The 18436-nt window shown below is 49.2% G+C and overlaps 1 protein-coding gene and 1 pseudogene across 10 annotated transcripts in view; one reads left to right on the forward strand and one right to left on the reverse strand.

The window, feature by feature from the left end:
* Positions 1 to 4625: 4625 nt before the first annotated feature.
* Positions 4626 to 4730, reverse strand: LOC134946689 (U2 spliceosomal RNA; annotated as a pseudogene).
* Positions 4731 to 8752: 4022 nt separating this feature from the next.
* LOC134945852 (uncharacterized) overlaps positions 8753 to 18436 on the forward strand; it is a 154711-nt gene continuing 145027 nt past the window's right edge. For 3 of the 10 annotated variants that reach the window (XM_063935386.1, XM_063935387.1, XM_063935388.1), the window contains exon 1: positions 11125 to 11332. In XM_063935386.1, coding sequence (XP_063791456.1) covers positions 11152 to 11332 — 181 coding nt within the window. In that variant the 5' untranslated portion in view covers positions 11125 to 11151. Of the gene's footprint in view, positions 8925 to 11122; positions 11333 to 11372; positions 11503 to 18436 lie in introns of those variants that run through there. The other 7 variants (XM_063935382.1, XM_063935383.1, XM_063935390.1 and 4 more) reach the window with 5 other exon arrangements.

Genomic DNA, 18436 nt, shown 5'->3' on the forward strand with positions numbered 1-18436 from the left:
GCAGCGGGCAAGCGCATGGGGTGAATATATGGCAACGTGTAGCATGATATTTTTCCGACTTTGACAGGTGTTTAGCTGACCCCTGAGGTTATTTATCTGGGAAAGTAGGGAGTCGCATGGGGCAAGTTTATGTTGGGCTAAAAGCGCAGAAATGTTAGATTCCAATGAGAAAATTTCCTGTGCTGCTTTCTTACGTATGGCTGAGGCCTTGGACATAAACTGGCCGCGAACAGTGGCTTTATGTGCCTCCCAAACTAGGCTAGGAGAGACTTCTGGGGAGGCGTTTTCCTCAAAGAAAAGTGTCAGGTTCAATTTAGTGTCTAAGAGGATGGAGGGGTGCGAAAGAAGAGTATCATCAAGACGCCATTTACGGGATTTGTTAGGGGATCCATAGAGGTCCACCAGGATATACAACCCTGCATGATCTGTCCATGAACAGGGAGTGATGCCTGAATCAGATATTAACGTCGAGAGTGAGTTAGATACATGTATCATATCTATTCTAGAGTAATGCTGATGAGGTGTAGAGAAGTGGGTATAATCTCTGGCGTTAGAGTGTTTAAGACGCCAGGTGTCTCGTAGATCAAGCTGTGTGAGGGAGGACGTCAATGTGAGGGCAGCATCAGATGGGAGTGCATCCTTCTTAGTTTTAGGAGAAATAGATTTATCTAAGGGGTCAAGCACAGTATTAAAGTCCCCGCCTAAAATAATGTGACCTTGCGCTACTCTATTAAGCCTCAAAAAGAGTGTGCGAAAAAAACGTGATTGATCTTGATTAGGGGCGTATACAGACACTAGCGTTAGGATATCAGTGCGAAGCGTACCAATAACTATCAGGTACCAGCCGTCAGGGTCGGCTATGGTTGTAGTGTGGACAAATGGGACCTTACGGTGGATCAATATAGCCACCCCCCTTTTCTTACAGTCCGCAGAGGCAAAAAAGGTCTGGGTAAATTGCTTACCGTAAAGTTGAGTGTGTACCGGTGAAGTGGGTCTCTTGGAGGAAAACTATATCTGCTCTCTCTCTGACAGGCGGACAACATCACTGTATGTTTCTTGGGAGAATTAAGCCCGTTAACATTTATAGAAAACAATTTAAGCGCCATGTGACACCAAAGAACAAAAGAGAAGCCGTGGAAACCCCACCCCGGGAAGAAGGAAAAGGAAAGAAGAAAAACAGCAAGAAACAAGAATCAGAGACATAGTAAAAAGGAAAGTGATAGAGAACCCATACGGGAGAAAACCCTGAATTATGGGGTCCCAATCAGGGACCGCTACGCAAATACAAAGCATCATATTCTGAATTAACAAATAAAGGGAGCACGGGGGTAGTGGGAACAGCAAGCTAATGCAGGAGAAGCAGGTCCCTCTGGTCCGTAATGGTTTAGTCGGCTAGAGCCGAAGATATAATAATGTAACCCAAAATATGAAAAACAATAAACTAAAACGTACTGTGTTATAACCAACAAAAAAAAAAAATTTGAAAGGGGAGGGGGGGGGGGGGAACATGGGGTGACAAGGCAAACGATACAAGCCTAGCATGATCGCACCATCAGCCTCCTCATTATCTGTAGTCTTAGGGGAGTAGAGGTCGCTGTAATAGTCTCAGACGACTTTCATCACGCCCTCCTTACCATGTCTGGGAATACCGGTCTCATCTCGCAGCTCAGTCAGGGGCATGTGGCCAGAGTGGAGTTTCCTGAAAAAGAAAGAGTTACATTTCTCATCCTTCTCCAGGTTCTCCACCTTGGAACGGAAGACGATGCGTCTGGATTCCTCCTCAAAGTGCCTTTTCAGGCCCCCTTTGGTCTCATCCAGCTCGTCTCTCACGTCCCAGCTGCACCATTGGAGGTCCAGCAGGGACTGCAGTTGTCTTTGCAGTCTCCTGAAGTTCCTCTTTTGGTCGCACGCCTGTTGTCTGCCTTTCACCTGAAAGAAACTGCGAATGTTAGCCTTAACATATTCCCACCAGTCACTCATACAGTCAAAATAACATTTGTCCTTTTTCCATGTGATGTAGGCATCCTTCAGCTCCGCCATCCTCTCTTTCCAGCAGGGCACAATTCAACTTCCAGGAGCCTGGGCCAGGTGAGAAACCATTGCCCAGGACCCCTTGGAAGAGAATGGCCCTGTGGTCTGAGAAGAAGCAGGGGACCATCGTATGCCTAGTCTGCTTCACTGCTCTAGAGGTAAACACAAAGTCAATGCGGGAACGCACAGAGCCATCGGGGCGGCTCCACGTGTAATTCACGGAGCCGGCCCCCATGGAGCCCATAGTGTCCTGCAATGATGCTTCGGTCACCATTTCTATAAGCAGTTTAGATGTCACATCCAGCTTAGTACAGTTGCCGGTGCTGCGTACATCTTCCTCCATGGTGCAGTTAAAGTCTCCTGCCATCACTACCGCCCTAGTGGTTGCAAGCTGCAGTCACAGGGTCTGGAAAAGCTCCAAATGCTCATTCTTACCAGGGGGTGCGTACACACAGATTAGCCTAATAGGCTCACCTGCCCAGGAGCCATCTACAATCAGCAATCTGCCGCAGACAATCTCATGAACAGAATCTAGCATGAAGAGGCTTCCCCTAATAAGAATGGCGACCCCTGCAGACTTACACTCACCCCCACCGGACCAATAGGAGGCGCCGTGAGACCACTGCCTGCCCAGATGTTTGTAGGACTTGGAGAAGGGAAGAGAACATTCCTGCAACATATACACATCACATTTCTAAGAAGGTAAACACAGATTGTCTCCTAAGCTTATCCTTAATACTCCTCACATTAATGGTGAAAATAGAAAAAGACGCCATTAGTTGGGGAAAAAAGAGAGGCTAGGCAACAATTCAACATTTACGTTACCACTCCGTCAGGCGTGGCTCCCTCGACATCGGGTGCCGGGTCGCCCTGCTCGGGTGGCGGCGAGTCGTCTCCTAGTATCTGGTCAAGTATGTAGGCGGCGTTGGCATCAAGCTCCTCCTCCCTGATTGCTTCCGTCAACGCCTCCATTTCTTCCTCCAGATCCTGGATCAGCTCGACCGCCAGTTTCTTGGAGGATTCAGGGTCCGCAGCTGGGCTGTCGAGAACCTTCCTCTTGCAACTCCTCGTCTTTTCTGTACCTGCAGCGGGTTCAGGAGGGGGAAACTCTTCCAGGGAGGAGAGGTCGAGGACAGTGGTGGAGGAGGTGGGAGAGACAGTGAGGTGGGGTGAGAGCGGGAGGGAGAAGTAGGAGGGGTTGTGATAGATGCAGGGATGGAGGTTTCTGTCACAGGGGGTGGGATGGGGGAGGGGAGGGAGGTGGAAGGTTTCTTACCCTCCTGAGGCTGCTGTTTCTTCTGTGCTGCCGAGGGCGGCCGCTTGGCAAGGGATTCACGTCCGGTCACCACCGCTGAGTAGGTTCTCGTCCTACTGGGGCAGTCCCTGTAGACGTGGTCCACCTTACCACACAGGTTGCAGGTTTTCCTCATGGGCAGTCCTTTGTCTCATGGCTGGCCATGTAGCAATTCCTGCATGCCGTGACCTTGCAGTCCTTCATCACATGGTCCTTACCGTCACACTTCCTGCAGTTGCGTGGCTTGTCGGTGTAGTGAAGAATTCCTTGGGATCCCCCCAGGGAGAAGCACTGTGGGAGGTGCTTGACTCCTTCTGGGCACGAGGTGTCCTTTTGCAGGTTGACGATCACCGCCCAATTTCCGGTCCAGAATCCATTCACGTCCAGAATCCTCGTGGGGTCTTTCTTGACAGAGCAGAACTGGCTGAGAAAGGTGACGATGTCTCTGATGGGCGTGTGTGGGTTGCGCATTGAAACAGTCACCCGCCTTTCCTCTCTTTGAATAGGGCAATTGTCCACAAAGCGAGAGCAAGGGGACTCAGGCCTCGCCGCTTTCACTGCCTCCCAGTACCTCTTTCAGATGGTAATGGAGGCGAATGTCACGTAGAAAATCCCCTTCAGGTAGTTCTGGATGCTGAGGGTTTCAGCGGTCGAGAAGCCCTGGTCGAGGATCATCTTCTTTCCAAATGTCTCAACCGTCATGTCCGGCATCCGTCCATCCACCTCCTTGAGCTTCATCACCACGGTATGTGTCATCCAGGGCTCCAGGGACGGTTTGTCCTCGGAGCTCTCATGGGCGGGCACCGCAGGCGATGTCGCTGCAGGGGTGGTGGTGCTGGAAGCTGCTGATCCGGTTGGACCTTTGGCGGGTGTCTTTGCCGTCTTCGCCTGCTCCTTCCTGGCGAGGGGGGCCGGAGCGGAGGCAGGAGCTGGAAGAGCGGCGGCTGGAGCAGCGGTGGCCATCCTCTTGGTTCCCTTGATGCAGGAGGTGGGGCGAAGGATCAGCGTCGTCGAGAGAAGAAGAGGTGGTCGCTCGCTTCAGAGGGCAGAGCAAACAAGTGTAACCCTCCAGTGCAGCTAGGGAGCGATGCAGTGCTTTCTCAGGCGAAGGCCCTTTTCTCCACGCAGTCTTGCTGGCGGAGGGGGGTATCTTCTCCAGAGGGCAGAGCAAACAAGCTTAACCCTCTGCTGCAGCTGGGGGGCGATGCAAATCTTCTCCCTCTTCAAGCGATCTCCTTCTCTTCGCAGTCTCGGCTTCGTTTCTTCTGGCTTCTCGGCCCGGTCGGACAGCTTAGTCCTGAGAAGGACAGTTGCCGGTCCAAGAAACAAGGCAGCACTGTCAGTCAGCCTAAACTGATAAGAATAGATACTAGACTTGATCTTAGCCAAAAGGCAGAGAAGCGATCAGGTGGGGGCAGATGTAACATGTGCAGAGAGAGTTAGATTTGGGTGGGTTATATTGTTTCTGTGCAGGGTAATTACTGGCTGCTTTATTTTTACACTGCAATTTAGATTTCAGTTTTTGAACACACCCCACCCAAATTATATCTGACCCCCATGCAGTGTACATGGTTTTACCCATCAGCTAACAAATTTGCTGCTGCAATGAGGTCTAGATTAGGCCCTATGTTTCCAGAAGGAAATGTATGCCTACTTAAGAAATCATTATTATCAAGCTAGACACTGTGTTCCATTGGCCTACAGCAGGCACAGAATGTCCGAGTGACTATAGCTGCGGGTGACAATACGACACAGTCGCTGACACCAACATGCCCACGATACGCCCTTGGCTATTATCCACACCTCCCGTTACCACCCAGAAACATCCAACAAAATTGCATTGACCTCCGTGCAATTGCAATCTGCATCTCCCTGATGTGCTGCACCGCACACGTATATAGTGTCATCGTATGACAGATCGTGCGCTGACATGATATACTGTACTGTATCGTATCGGGCAGCCACAAGATCATTGCGACTTTCAAGTGTCTCCCCAGCTTAAATCTACTGTCAGCCGATTCATGGTTGTCCATGGCTAACATTGTTTTCAGGGCCAGTGCAAGGACTCTCTGCACCCTAGGCAAAGCTTCAGCCTAGCGCCCCCTAACCTGCAATCCCCCCACCACCACCTCTTGGAGGGGAGATGCAGGTGGACACTAGGGATGTCATTCAGACCCGATCGCTGCTGTGCGTTTTCGACGGCTGTTGTAGCCTAGCGATCGCTTCTGCCTGATTGACAGGCAGAGAAGTTCGCTGGGCGGGAGGTGGCGGGACGGCGGCATTAAGCAGCCGTTTAGGGGGCGTGGTCCAGCCAACGCAGGCGTGGCCGGACCTTGCCGGGGGCGCTGCTGCGACCCCGGCAGCGACGCGTAGCTCCCAGCAGCAGGAGCTGCGCTGGCCGGGAGCTACTCCTGAAGTACAAAGGCATTGCCGCTGTGCGATGCTTTTGTACGTCTGCGGGGAGGTGGGGTCGGGACTGACATGCGGGCAGACTAGCCCTGTGCTGGGCGTCCCCCCCCCGCATGTCAGTGTGCCTGAGCGTAGACCCGCTACGATCAGGTCCGAGTTAGGCCCTAGTTGGGGTGAATTGCATTATTATACGTACGGTATACAGAGAAAACGGACAACACCGAAGGACTTTTAAAGTGACTTTGGGCCTAATTCAGATCTGATCGCTGGGCTGCGTTTTTTTGCAGCCCTGCGATCAGATAATCGCCGCCTACAGGGGGAGGGGTAATGTGCTGTGCAAGCGTGCGATCGCTTTTGTAGCAGAGCTGCACAAAAATCAGTGTGTGGAGTCTCTGCGCAGCCCAGGACTTACTCAGCCGCTGCGATTGATTCCTCCTGATGGGATATATATATATACTGTCTCTGCACATGTGGTCTGGTGGGGATAATTAATTGTATGTGTATACATACATATATACACACATACATATATTTGTATGTTCCTTATTGTGTTCCATCCCCCCATCTGTAAGTTCATTACTACCCCCCCCCCCCCCCCTCCATATGTACCCCCCATCAGGCTGTAAGATCTGCACTGTCTGTGGTGCTGTAGAAACCCCCATGGGTTACTTTCCTAAAAGTTGTTTCCTTGTTTTCCTTCATCATTGACACGGTTCCTCTTACAGGCAGCAGCAGCAGCATTACAGCGACGCAGCGGGTGCAAAAATATTTGGGGTAATTCAGACCTGATCGTAGCCGTGCAAACAATCAGCCACCCTGACGTGCGGGGGGACGCACAGCACAGGGCTAGTCCTTCCCACATGTCTGGCTCTCCCCCCGACGCACGGGTGCGATAGTATCGCACTGCGGCGATGCTAGCAAACCCGGCGAGTAAGTCCCTACTTGACTTTTCCCTGCGTCCTGGGTCGCAGCAGCTGAAACTGGGATCCAGGGGCCTAGAGGAGGTGCATTAGGGCGTGGGGGTGCCCCTCAGGAGCCATAGTTACATCCGCCTCCTATGTGCCTTCACATGGCTTGACTTTCCACGTGTCTGCACGGCGGAAGCGATGAGACACTATGTGGAACAGCCTGATAGCGGCAGCTGCACCTGATTATACCCGCAGCAGCCGCCAGCGCAGTGTAACAGCAGGAAGCCGCACACAGAGACATCCTTCAGTATTTTGCTAGATGAATTCAGTGGCGATATTTCTGCTGCGACGGTCTGCCTCCAGTGGGTGTCTCAATGGGTGGTATTCATGTGACCGCCGGTCAGCTGACCGACAGTCACATGACCTGCTCCGTGAGCCAGACGGCTCACTATCCCGATGGTCGGCATGCCGACCAACAGGGACTATTTCCACTCGTGGGTGTCCACGACACCCATAGAGTGGGAATAGAACCCGTGGCAACCGCAGGTCGCCACCGAGCCCGCAGCGTAGCGAGCGCAGCGAGCCCACAAGGGGCTTGCTGCACTCGCCCCTCCCCGCCCGGATCCCGGCGTCGGTATGCTGCCGGGATCCCGGCGTCGGTAAGGTGACCGGCGGTGGTCACCAATACTACACCCGTCTCAATATATATCCCAGCGGTTGCGACATTTGCACATTTGCGCACAGCTGCTGCATGCCGAATCGCAGCTCCCTATACATGTGAGACTACTATATGTGTGTCTAATCACACTGCTATTTTGTTACCAATGTCTCCGATCACTTACGTGCTACAATATCAATAACACAATCATTGACTAAAAGAATCATCTTTCACTTGAGAAAACTTTTTTCAGTTATTGATATACTGCATATTTATATTTTGCGTGCTACCTGCCAAAAGGGCTGCGGCTTCACAATAGTGCCCCCAATTAAAATTATGCCCACAGCAGCAGTGCCCCTTGCACACACAATGGCCACAGCAGTGCCTCCCCCCCCCCCCCCCCCCCTTCCCCTCCAAGATTGAATGAAAGTACCTTTCCTATCTTTTTCCCTCTGCTATGTGGTATGTTTTCTCCAATAGAAAATCAGCAGTAAGTGGTATTCGATTTTTTAACGATTTTTATATCTATTTGCAGTGGGTTGTGGCTGGAAATACTGACTGACTATAAACTCAAAAACTAAATATTGACCAACATTGATATCGATTTCAGTACCAACCAGAAATCAACACAAAAATTGATTTTTTAAATAAATATGGAAGCTCTGTTCGGCAGATTGGAGCCTGATTTTTGGTAAAAATGCGGCTCAGTAGTAAGTTCAATTCAGATATTTAACCAATGAGAGAGGCCCCTGTCTGTAATAACAGACCAGTGCGCCTTTTAAGCAAGTATTCTGAGTTACATATAAGAAACAATTACAACAACACAGTAGGAAGAAGCTGGAGGCTGCTAGTGGAACCTAGGTGGTCATTCCGAGTTGATCGCTCGTTATTTTTTTTCCGCAACGGAGCGATTAGTCGCTAATGCGCCTGCGCAATGTCCGCAAAGCGATTGCGGCAAGTAAATTTGCTATGAAGATTGGTATTTTACTCACGGCATTACGAGGTTTTTTCTTCGTTCTGGTGATCGTAATGTGATTGACAGGAAGTGGGTGTTTCTGGGCGGAAACAGGCCGTTTTATGGGAGTGTGTGAAAAAACGCTACCGTTTCTGGGAAAAACGCGGGAGTGGCTGGAGAAACGGAGGAGTGTCTGGGCGAACGCTGGGTGTGTTTGTGACGTCAAACCAGGAACGACAAGCACTGAACCGATCGCACTGGAAGAGTAAGTCTCGAGCTACTCATAAACTGCACAGAGAAGTCTTTTCGCAATATTGCGAATCTTTCGTTCGCAATATTGCGAATCTTTCGTTCGCAATTTTGATAAGCTAAGACTCACTCCCAGTAGGCGGCGGCTTAGCATGTGCAATGCTGCTAAAAGCAGCTTGCGAGCAAACAACTCGGAATGAGGGCCTTAATGCATTGCATACTACCTGCTGCACATTTCCCAGAAGCGGCAGTGTTTCTCCACAATGATAAAGCCGAGCCCAGCCAGATATCTATCACAAGTGAAAGTGAAAGTACAGAAACATTCTGCTGGGAAAGCAAAGAGCGGATTCTTCATTATATGTAACAGGATGGAAATGTCGGTCACAGGGTTCCTGCTGCTCATTCTCTGCCTGCAAACAGGTAATTACCCTGCATGTGTGCTGAGGGGAGAGTGAGGTGAGAGGCACTGACTGCCTTATTCTTTATATACTGCTGCATGTGTGCTGAGGGGAGAGAGTGAGGTGAGAGGCACCGACTGCCTTATCCTGTATATACTGCTGTATGTGTGCTGAGGGGAGAGAGTGAGGTGAGAGGCACCGACTGCCTTATCCTGTATATACTGCTGTATGTGTGCTGAGGATAGAGAGTGAGGTGAGAGGCACTGACTACCTTATCCTGTCATACTGCTGTATGTGTGGCGTGCTAAGGACAGAGAGTGAGGTGAGAGGCACTGACTACCTTATCCAGTATATACTGCTGTCATCAGGGACAGATCTAGACTTTTCTTTTAGGGAGGGCGGTTTATTTATTCCTGACTCCTCCCCTACTTTCATTACTCCTCCCACTTCCCATACCAACTGTCCATTAATGCTCTAAAGAGAATATAAAGCATTGCCAGGCTGCACATGTACGTCTTATGTAGCACACACACCGGGCACATGTAACTACTAACACACCGCTGGGCGGCACACACTGCCCATGGTGGGGGTGACGGCATGTGATGATGGCAGATGGGGCTAGGGGCCCCAGGGACACGGACGATGGGGAGGGATGTTTGTGCAGCCACACACCATCACCTGGCAGCAGCCCCCACCTCTTGTAAGTGGGAGTGGCTATGACTGTTAGGAGGGGCTTTCCCCCCCCTGGATCCGGCCCTGGCTGTCATACCCTCCAGCTGTACCTTTTTTTTAATGGTCTGTACCGATTTTTGGCTCTCCAAACTTCCATTGAAAGTATAGGAAAAGGGGTGTGGCCACGCCCCCTTTCCTAATTTGTACCGATTTTTATGTGTAAAATGTTGGAGGGTATGTGTGTGCTGAAGGAGAGTGAGGTGAGAGGCACTGACTGCCTTATCCTGTATATACTGCTGTATGTGTGCTGAGGAGAAGAAGTGCGGTGAGAGGCACTGACTGTGTGCTGAAGGAGAGAGGCACTGACTGCCTTATCCTGTATATACTGCTGTATGTGTGCTGAAGGGGGAGAGTGAGGTGAGAGGCACTGACTGCCTTATCCTGTATATACTGCTCTATGTGTGCTGAGGGAGAGAGTGAGGTGAGAGGCACTGACCGCCTTATCCTGTATATACTGCTGTATGTGTGCTGAGGGAGAGAGCGAGGTGAGAGGCACTGACTGTCTTATCCTGTATCATCTGCTGTATGTGTGCTGAGGGAAGAGAGTGAGGTGAGAGGCACTGACTGTCTTATCCTGTATCATCTGCTGTATGTGTGCTGAGGGAGAGAGCGAGGTGAGAGGCACTGACTGTCTTATCCTGTATCATCTGCTGTATGTGTGCTGAGGGAAGAGAGTGAGGTGAGAGGCACTGACTGTCTTATCCTGTATCATCTGCTGTATGTGTGCTGAGGGAAGAGAGTGAGGTGAGAGGCACTGACTGCCTTATCCTGTATATACTGCTGTATGTGTGCTGAGGTAGAGAGTGAGGTGAGAGGCACTGACCACCTTATCCTGTATATACTGCTGTATGTGTGTTGAGGGGGGAGAGTGAGGTGAGAGGCACTAACTACCTTATCCTGTATCATCTGCTGTATGTGTGCTGAGGGAAGAGAGTGAGGTGAGAGGGACTGACTGCCTTATCCTCTATCATCTGCTGTATGTGTGCTAAGGGAAGAGAGTGAGGTGAGAGGCACCGACTGCCTTATCCTGTATATACTGCTGCATGTGTGCTGAAGGGGGAGAGTGAGGTGAGAGGCACTGACTGCCTTATCCTGTATATACTGCTGTATGTGTGCTGAGGGGAGAGAGTGAGGTGAGAGGCACTGACTGTGTGCTGAGGAGAGAGAGTGATGGAAGAGGAAGCGACTGAATTATCCTGTACCATCTACTGTATTTATGCAGCGAGGAGCTAGTGAGGTGAGAGGCACTGAGCAGCCGGTTATGTGTGGAGGAGAGTGAGGGAAGAGGCACTGAGCTAGGGATGGCCATGGATGGCTCTAAACCATCGATGGTCTAAGGACAATGTTGAATGCTTTTACCGTCGATGACGGAGGACCAGATTGTTTCCCACCATCGATGGTATCCATGGACCCAATGTTTTTTTGTGTGTAACTTTTACACAGTGCTGCTGCACAGAGCAGCTAGGCTGTCGGCTCCTCCTCAGTGACGGGAGCCGGGTGCTGCACGGTAACATTACATGCAGCACTCGGCTCCTGTAACAGTGCAGCCACAGCAGTGTCCGCGGGCAGGCTACATCTCCCGCAACCCCGGAGTGCTGAAAATGGGGATCGGGCCACAAGGCCACCATTCTGTTGTCACGAGGCCACGCACCTTTTTCCAGTTCCTTCTGCGCATGCAGGGGACTTGCAGCGCACCAGGTGTGACAGGGCGTGGGGACGCCCCCTGCCCCCACATACTGCATTATCCTGTGTGTACTGCTGTATGTGTGCTGAGGGGACAGAGTGAGAGTGACGCAGCATCTGGTCACCTGCGACACCATCAGCTGGCTGCATGACCTGTGTGGGGTCGTGCAAGCCGGCCAGCGCAGGTACAACAAAGAGGCCACAAAATCTTTGTCTTCCGACGGAGATCCTGACCTCGTCACTCCCTGACACTCATGCATTTTGGGAACGGAGCCCATCACCTCCCCCTCCTCTCCCCATAAATGGCAACAGACTGCCAGTCAGTTGACATTTGCCGTTGTTCCGCTTCCGACGACGCGCAAAGTACCAAACATCGGTCTTTTGCGGCATGTGGTACAGCAGCAGCTTCTGAATCAGGGCCAGAGTGAGCTCAATATGTATTTACATTATTACGTATAATACATACCTCCCGTCATTCCTCCTAGACTGTAAGCTCACAAGACCAGCCCCCCCCTCCTTTTAGCTCACACTCTGCATTAGGGATGGCGGTCCCTGCTCTGCATATTCCCGTGTTCTCAGGACCCTCCCACTCGCAGTCATCCACTGATCCTATTGGTCCGCCCTCACAAGGCGCTGGGTCAGAGAGTGCTACTGTTAGTAACGGTCACTCATTTAAATGGGGCTCACTATGATTTACTGGCGCACAGGATGCCGGCGGTCAGAATACCGACGCTGGTATACCAGGGGGAATCCCGACAGGGGGAGGTAAGAGTGTTCCCCCCGTCCACTACCCCCTAACTCTCCCTTTCCCACAGCCTAACCCTAACCTTCCCCAGTAGTCTCTGACCCTAACCTTCCCCGGTAGTGCCTGACCCTAACCTTCCCTGGTAGTGCCTAAACCTAACCTCCCCTGCCCCGCAGCCTAACCGTAACTCCCCCCCGGGTGGTGCCTAAACCTACCCCTCTTAGCCCTAATCCACCCGCTATACTTCCGTTTGGGATGCCGGCTGATGGGATTCTGGCGTCGGTCTCCTGGCCCTGTCGGTATTCTGGCGTCGACATACTGATGGTTGTCGGGATTCCAGCGTCGGCACTGCAGGGATCCCAACAGCCGGCATCTTGACCGCATCCCTTTAAATGTGTTTGGAGCAGATGTACTAAGCCTTTTAGAGTGATAGAGTGGAGAGAGATAAAGTACCAGCCATTCAGCTCCTAACTGCCATGTTACAGGCTGTCTTTTAAAAAATGACAGTTATGAGCTGATTGGTTGATACTTTAGCTCTCTCCACTTTATCACTTCAAAGCTTACTACATCCATCTCTTAATATCTCACTGTTTGATCTCCCCCTTGCCCCGTCTGTGGCATCCTTTATATGGTATTATATAGTGGCGGGCACCTACACATACTGAATGTGAAGACTAAAAGCTACAAATGTCCTTTTACTTAGAGATTTCTTTAATGTTATATTGTTTATGTCTTCATTTTATTGTTTTACTGCGTAATACTTAGAATTAATGTACACAATTCCATATGTGTTCTTATTCCGATATTCACACAGTGTGTGTGAGTATTAAAACTATAGTAGGATTATATAGGGGCAGATTTATCAAGTCTTGGAGAGAGATAAAGTGGATGGAGATAAAGTATCAACCAATCAGCTTCTAACTGTCATTTTTCACGCACATCATGTAACATGGCTGGTACTTTCTCTCCGCTTTATCTCTGTACATACTCTGATAAATCTGCCCCTGTATACACGAGCGACCCATCTGTGGGGTAATAACTGTGCAAACATAAAACACAGCGATAGGGAAATATTTCCAGCTGAGCCACTAACAGAGTCCACAGTCCGAGGCCGTCTCCAGGCACACGTGTACAAGGAGCAAAATCTTCAATCCTGATCGTTTTTTGCAGCGCTGCGATCAGATAGTCGCCGCCTATAGGGGAGTGTATTTTCGCTTTGCAAGTGTGCGATCGCATGTGCAGCCGAGCGGTACAAAAAAGTATTGTGCAGTTTCTGAGTAGCTCTGGACTTACTCAGCCACTGCGATCACTTCAGCCTGTCCGGGGCCGGAATTGACGTCAGACACCCGCCCTGCAAATGCCTGGACACGCCTGCGTTTTTCCAAACACTCCCTGAAAACGATCAGTTGACACCCACAAACACCTTCTTCTTCTCAATCACCTTGCGATCGGCTGTGCGAATGGATTCGTCGTACAATCGGTCGCTGGGCAATGATCCGCTTTGTACTTGTACGACGCGCCTGCGCATTAAAAAACCTAGCGTGCCATCAGGTCTGAAAGACCCCATAGTGTGAGTATAATGTGAGGCAAGAGAACTGAAAATATTGTTTTCAGAAATTACCTTAAATGTCCCCCAATAAAATCCCCTCTATGTCTGGCTTTGAATATATTTCTTGTAACCTTGTAGAAGGTTATAGGAATCACTCACCCGTTAGTCTGGGTGCAGGGGTAGGCGGGGGGATGGGGTGCGTGTGAATGTAGAGTGGTGATGAGTTGGTAGAGTGATGTGTATGTGATGTATTGTGTCAGTGATGTGCATCAGGGTATCTGGGTATGTCAGCAGGGGGTGTGGAAGAGACACAGTGTTCTCTGCTGAAGGGTGTATGGGGGTGATTCATTCCTGAGCGATGCACAGCGGGCGATCAGGTAGTAACTGCCCATGCGTATGCACCGCAATGCGCACGCGCGTCGGACAACAACAAAGGGCATCGCAGGTCAGCGATGGGATGGTGCGGAAAAATCCGATCGCACAGGCGTCCATAAGGGGAATGACAGGAAGAGGACGTATGTGGGTGGTAATTGACCGTTTATTGGGAGTGTCCGGAAAAATGCAGGCGTGTCCAAGCGTTTTCAGGGCGGGCGTGTGACGTCAGCTCCGGCCCCGATCAGCCTTTTCTCATCGCACTGTAGCAGTAAGTCCTGGGCTGCGCACACACTGCACAAAGTGGATTTTTGCAGTTCGGCGTACACATGGGATCGCACACTTGCACGGTGAATTTACACTCCCCCTGGAGGCGGCGACTATCTGAAAGCAGGACAGCAAAGTTTGCAGCCCAGTGATCAGATCTGAATCACCCCCTATGTCTGCTGGTCTCCAGTCTTCTCTTGTAGGGAGCACCCTTTATGGGTGTAGCAGCGGGTAGCTATACTCACACTCTGTAGATCTGGTATTTGCAGGTGTGCGCTATCGGGGGGGTTAGTGGGTCTCTGTCAGGGAGCACCTTTTCCATGCGGTTCAGTGACCAGCACATGTCCCCTGTCAGACCTATAGTCTGTGAGGCTCAGAATGTGGGTCTAGAGCACTTCAGGGTGTCTGCGTCCCACACTGGCAGGGATACTCATTAATATAACCTACTGGTAGGTGAGCGGTGGAGTGGCTTCTGTCGCTGATAGGTCCTTCTGAGGTACCGGTGGCCCGCCAGCCTGGAGTGTAGCTCTTCTCCTAGGGGCGTCCTTACATGACTCCCTGGCAACTAGAGGCTCTCTTGGTGAAGTGACCCCATAGGGTCCTGCTTGGAACTGCGTCTTTAGACACAGTAGCTGGCACCAACATGCCCACAAGTAAACTGGCACCACCCAGTCACCACCATGAAACACCCATCCAAATTGCATGGATTTCACAGAGTGACTGGCTTCCTGAACCAGAAGGTCTGCACCTAGTTGGTCAGGGGTTCATCCTACAACAAGATAATGTCCAGTAACAGTCCTCCAGGCTAGGTCAGAGCTACCTTCCAGGAAAAGAGAAAGACTTTATGCTACAAATCCTGTAATGGCGGCACTGTCTCCAGAGGTACACCCCAGCCAGCTGGTTTGGGAAACAGAAGGGTGAAAGTAAAGCCACCTACATGTACAATACATCTGTGGGCACTTCTCCAACAGTGTTGAGAAGTGGCAGAATGCGGGTGCTCCACTCACGCTTCCTGGGGTTCAGGAGACTACCTGGAAGACCATGATAGAAACATAGAATTTGACGGCAGATAAGAAACACTTGGCCCATCTAGTCTGCCCCTTTTTTTTTATCCTTTAGGCAATCTCAACCCTTTTTGAACCTTAATTCTTTGTAAGGATATTCATAGGCCTATCCCAAGCATGTTTAAATTGCTCTACAGTCTTAGCCTCTACCACCTCTGATGGGAGGCTATTCCACTTATCCACTACCCTTTCTGTGAAGTAATTTTTCCTTAAATTTCCCCTGAACCTCCCCCCTCCAGTCTCAGTTCTAATATTTCTCTTCCTATGAAGAATGTTTCCCTCCTGAACTTTAAGACCCTTGATATATTTGAACGTTTCTATCATGTCCCTTCTCCCCTCCAAACGATACATGTTAAGATTTTTTAGCCTTTCCGGGTACGTTTTGTGATGTAGGCCATGCACCATTTTATGGATATCTGGTTTTCACCTGACTGCACTCATCCCCTACAGTTTGAGTACTCGTGAAATGATGCAAATGGATACTTATATAAAGGTGTGTTTTACTTTCACATGTATCAAATATGATACTCAATATAATGAAACAGTGCAGATATATTGTGGAACATGAAAAAGGTGGTGATCACAATGTGTGTTCCACGGGGAGCACCTGTTTAACTCAGTCCTTTAATCACTCAAATTGGTGATTAAATCCTTTAGGTTCTTGGCGTGTGTGTTCTGACACAAAGGCCAATGGGCCTGGAAAAAATATATATATGTAATGATTAAATCTGGCTATGTTGCTTTAAAAGTCAAATATAGATTTTCCAGTGGAAATGTCTCTAGTCCTGACCGGACTGTGTGGGCTTTAAAAATCTGTCTTTAGTAATTAGATTCAAATAGATGCAGAGGACGGCGGCCCCTACCTCTGCGTGTGGAAGTCAGGTTTTCGTGTACTATCGTTGCGGCCGTACTTGTAAGATGTACACTAATGCTCGCCAACTCTCCTGCCTACGGATTACTTCCTCCCACTCCTACCTCCAAGATTTTTCACGTGCTGCACCACTTCTCTGGAATTCCCTACCTCTCCCTCTCAGACTCTCCACCTCTCTACAAAACTTCAAACGGGCTCTCAACACCCACTTCTTCACCAAACCCAGCCAAATCTCATCCTAACCCTCTGTTCTACACTCTCTATGTACCCCAATTGTGTCACCCCTGTCTGTCTACCCCTCCCCTTTAGAATGTAAGCTCTCACGAGCAGGGCCCTCTTCCCTCATGTGCTTATCCTTTCTTACTTTAATAATCTTCAGCTGCACCAAATCCAGCAGCCTTCTGCCACCTGATACTTATTCCAGTGTCATCTGCTGATGTAGCTATGTTTATTTACCCTGTACTTGTCCTATATTGTAGCCAACTGTAAGTTGCTGTTTTCCTAGTTGATTATTTGTTTATGTACTCTGTAATTGGGCGCTGCGGAACCCTTGTGGCGCCATATAAATAAAGGATAATAATAATATATGTTGGATATCCTATCACCATTTGTAAGAATTAAATCTAATATTGAATTTTTGCGACTGGGCTCCATTACCAATTGCTTGAGAGATGCTCCCTGTAAGGAATGTAGAAATTTGCCACTTGTAGCTGAACTTGCAAAAGACCCCTCCCAATTTACATCAGGTAAATTAAAGTCTCCCATGATTATGACTTCTCCCTTTAAAGCCATTTTAGTGATGTTCAATAATAGGATCCTGTCCAAATCCTGCCCCTGGCCTGGTGGTCTATAGATCACCCCAATGCGAATAACATCCTTCTCCCCGGTTTCTATGGTGACCCAAAGGGCCTCAGTTTTGTCTTCAATATTTTGTATTAAAGTAGCATTTATGCTTTTTTTCACATACATTGCTACCCCTCCTCCTATTCTTCCTATTATATCCTTCCTAAATTAAATGTATCCTGGTATAGCTATGTCCCAGTCATGATTTTCATTGCACCATTACTCTGTAATTGCCACAAAATCCAGGTTATTCCTTGTCGTTATCGCAATTAGCTCTGGAATTTTTGTCTCCTAAGCTCCTAGCATTTGCACACATAGCTTTAAGAATTTTGTCTGTGCGTTTGTTATCAGTAGCCATGTCCAGACTGTACAAAATAAATGACAAGTTAAAAGTTGAAATTACCTGTTTGGGGATGTTGCTCAGTGTTTGAGATATATAATTATTATTATTTTTTGAGTATATATGTCCTATTTAAAATAATATACCTGACTAGCTGGTAAACTATAATATACAGTACTGTCTAAAGCTAGGTACACACTGGCAGATTCTTTTTTAGTCTTCCCGACAATTGGATGATTTTTCAGGAAATTGCAGGCACCAATATCTGAGTTACACACTTAAAGATTTTTTTTTTCCAGTTACCAGTTTTCTGCCTCATCACACTGCATTTGCATATGTCCACCCACAAGGAGGATGATGTAGTGAGAGGAAAACATAGGAAATATGGGCAGATTATTGAGAACGCGCACACACTGCTCAATATCTGGAGATTATGGCAGATATTTTTGGTCTGCGCCGATTGATTGGAAAATCGATCGTTCGGTGTGTGTGCACGATTTACCCGAATTATCATCGAAATGCTGACATGATCTTTCGTACGCACTATACAATAAATCAGGCCGATGTCCCAATTATTGGTAAATGTTTATACCTCTAACATAGGCGCACTCACCTGCTCACCCGCAGACCCGGCCCTAATCAATATGATGCCCTAGGCAAGATTTTGGCTGGTGCCCCCTAGCACCACTGCTAGTTCCACCTCTGACCCTGCACCATTACCCCTCAGTCATAGCAGTCCTCATTTTTCTGCTCCTACTCCATATATTTTAAATAGGAACAATGCGCGCATTAAGCCGCGCAGCCCAAAGAAGGAGCGTGTTCTTTTGGGAAGGGGCATGGCCACACAATAGTACCCCCAATTCAAATTACGCCACACAGTAGTGCAACTTTATTCACATTATATCATGCGATAGTGTCCCTTCTTCAGGTTAAATTACACAGTAGTACCACTTTACCTTATAAACTTTACTCCTCACAGTAGTGCCCCTTATTTACATTACACCACACCATATTGCTCTTTATTCACATTAGACCACACAGTAGTGTCTTTTCTGTACATTACGCCAC

Source organism: Pseudophryne corroboree, chromosome 7, assembly GCF_028390025.1.
Source record: "Pseudophryne corroboree isolate aPseCor3 chromosome 7, aPseCor3.hap2, whole genome shotgun sequence".
In the NCBI taxonomy this organism is placed as follows: Eukaryota; Metazoa; Chordata; class Amphibia; order Anura; family Myobatrachidae; genus Pseudophryne; species Pseudophryne corroboree.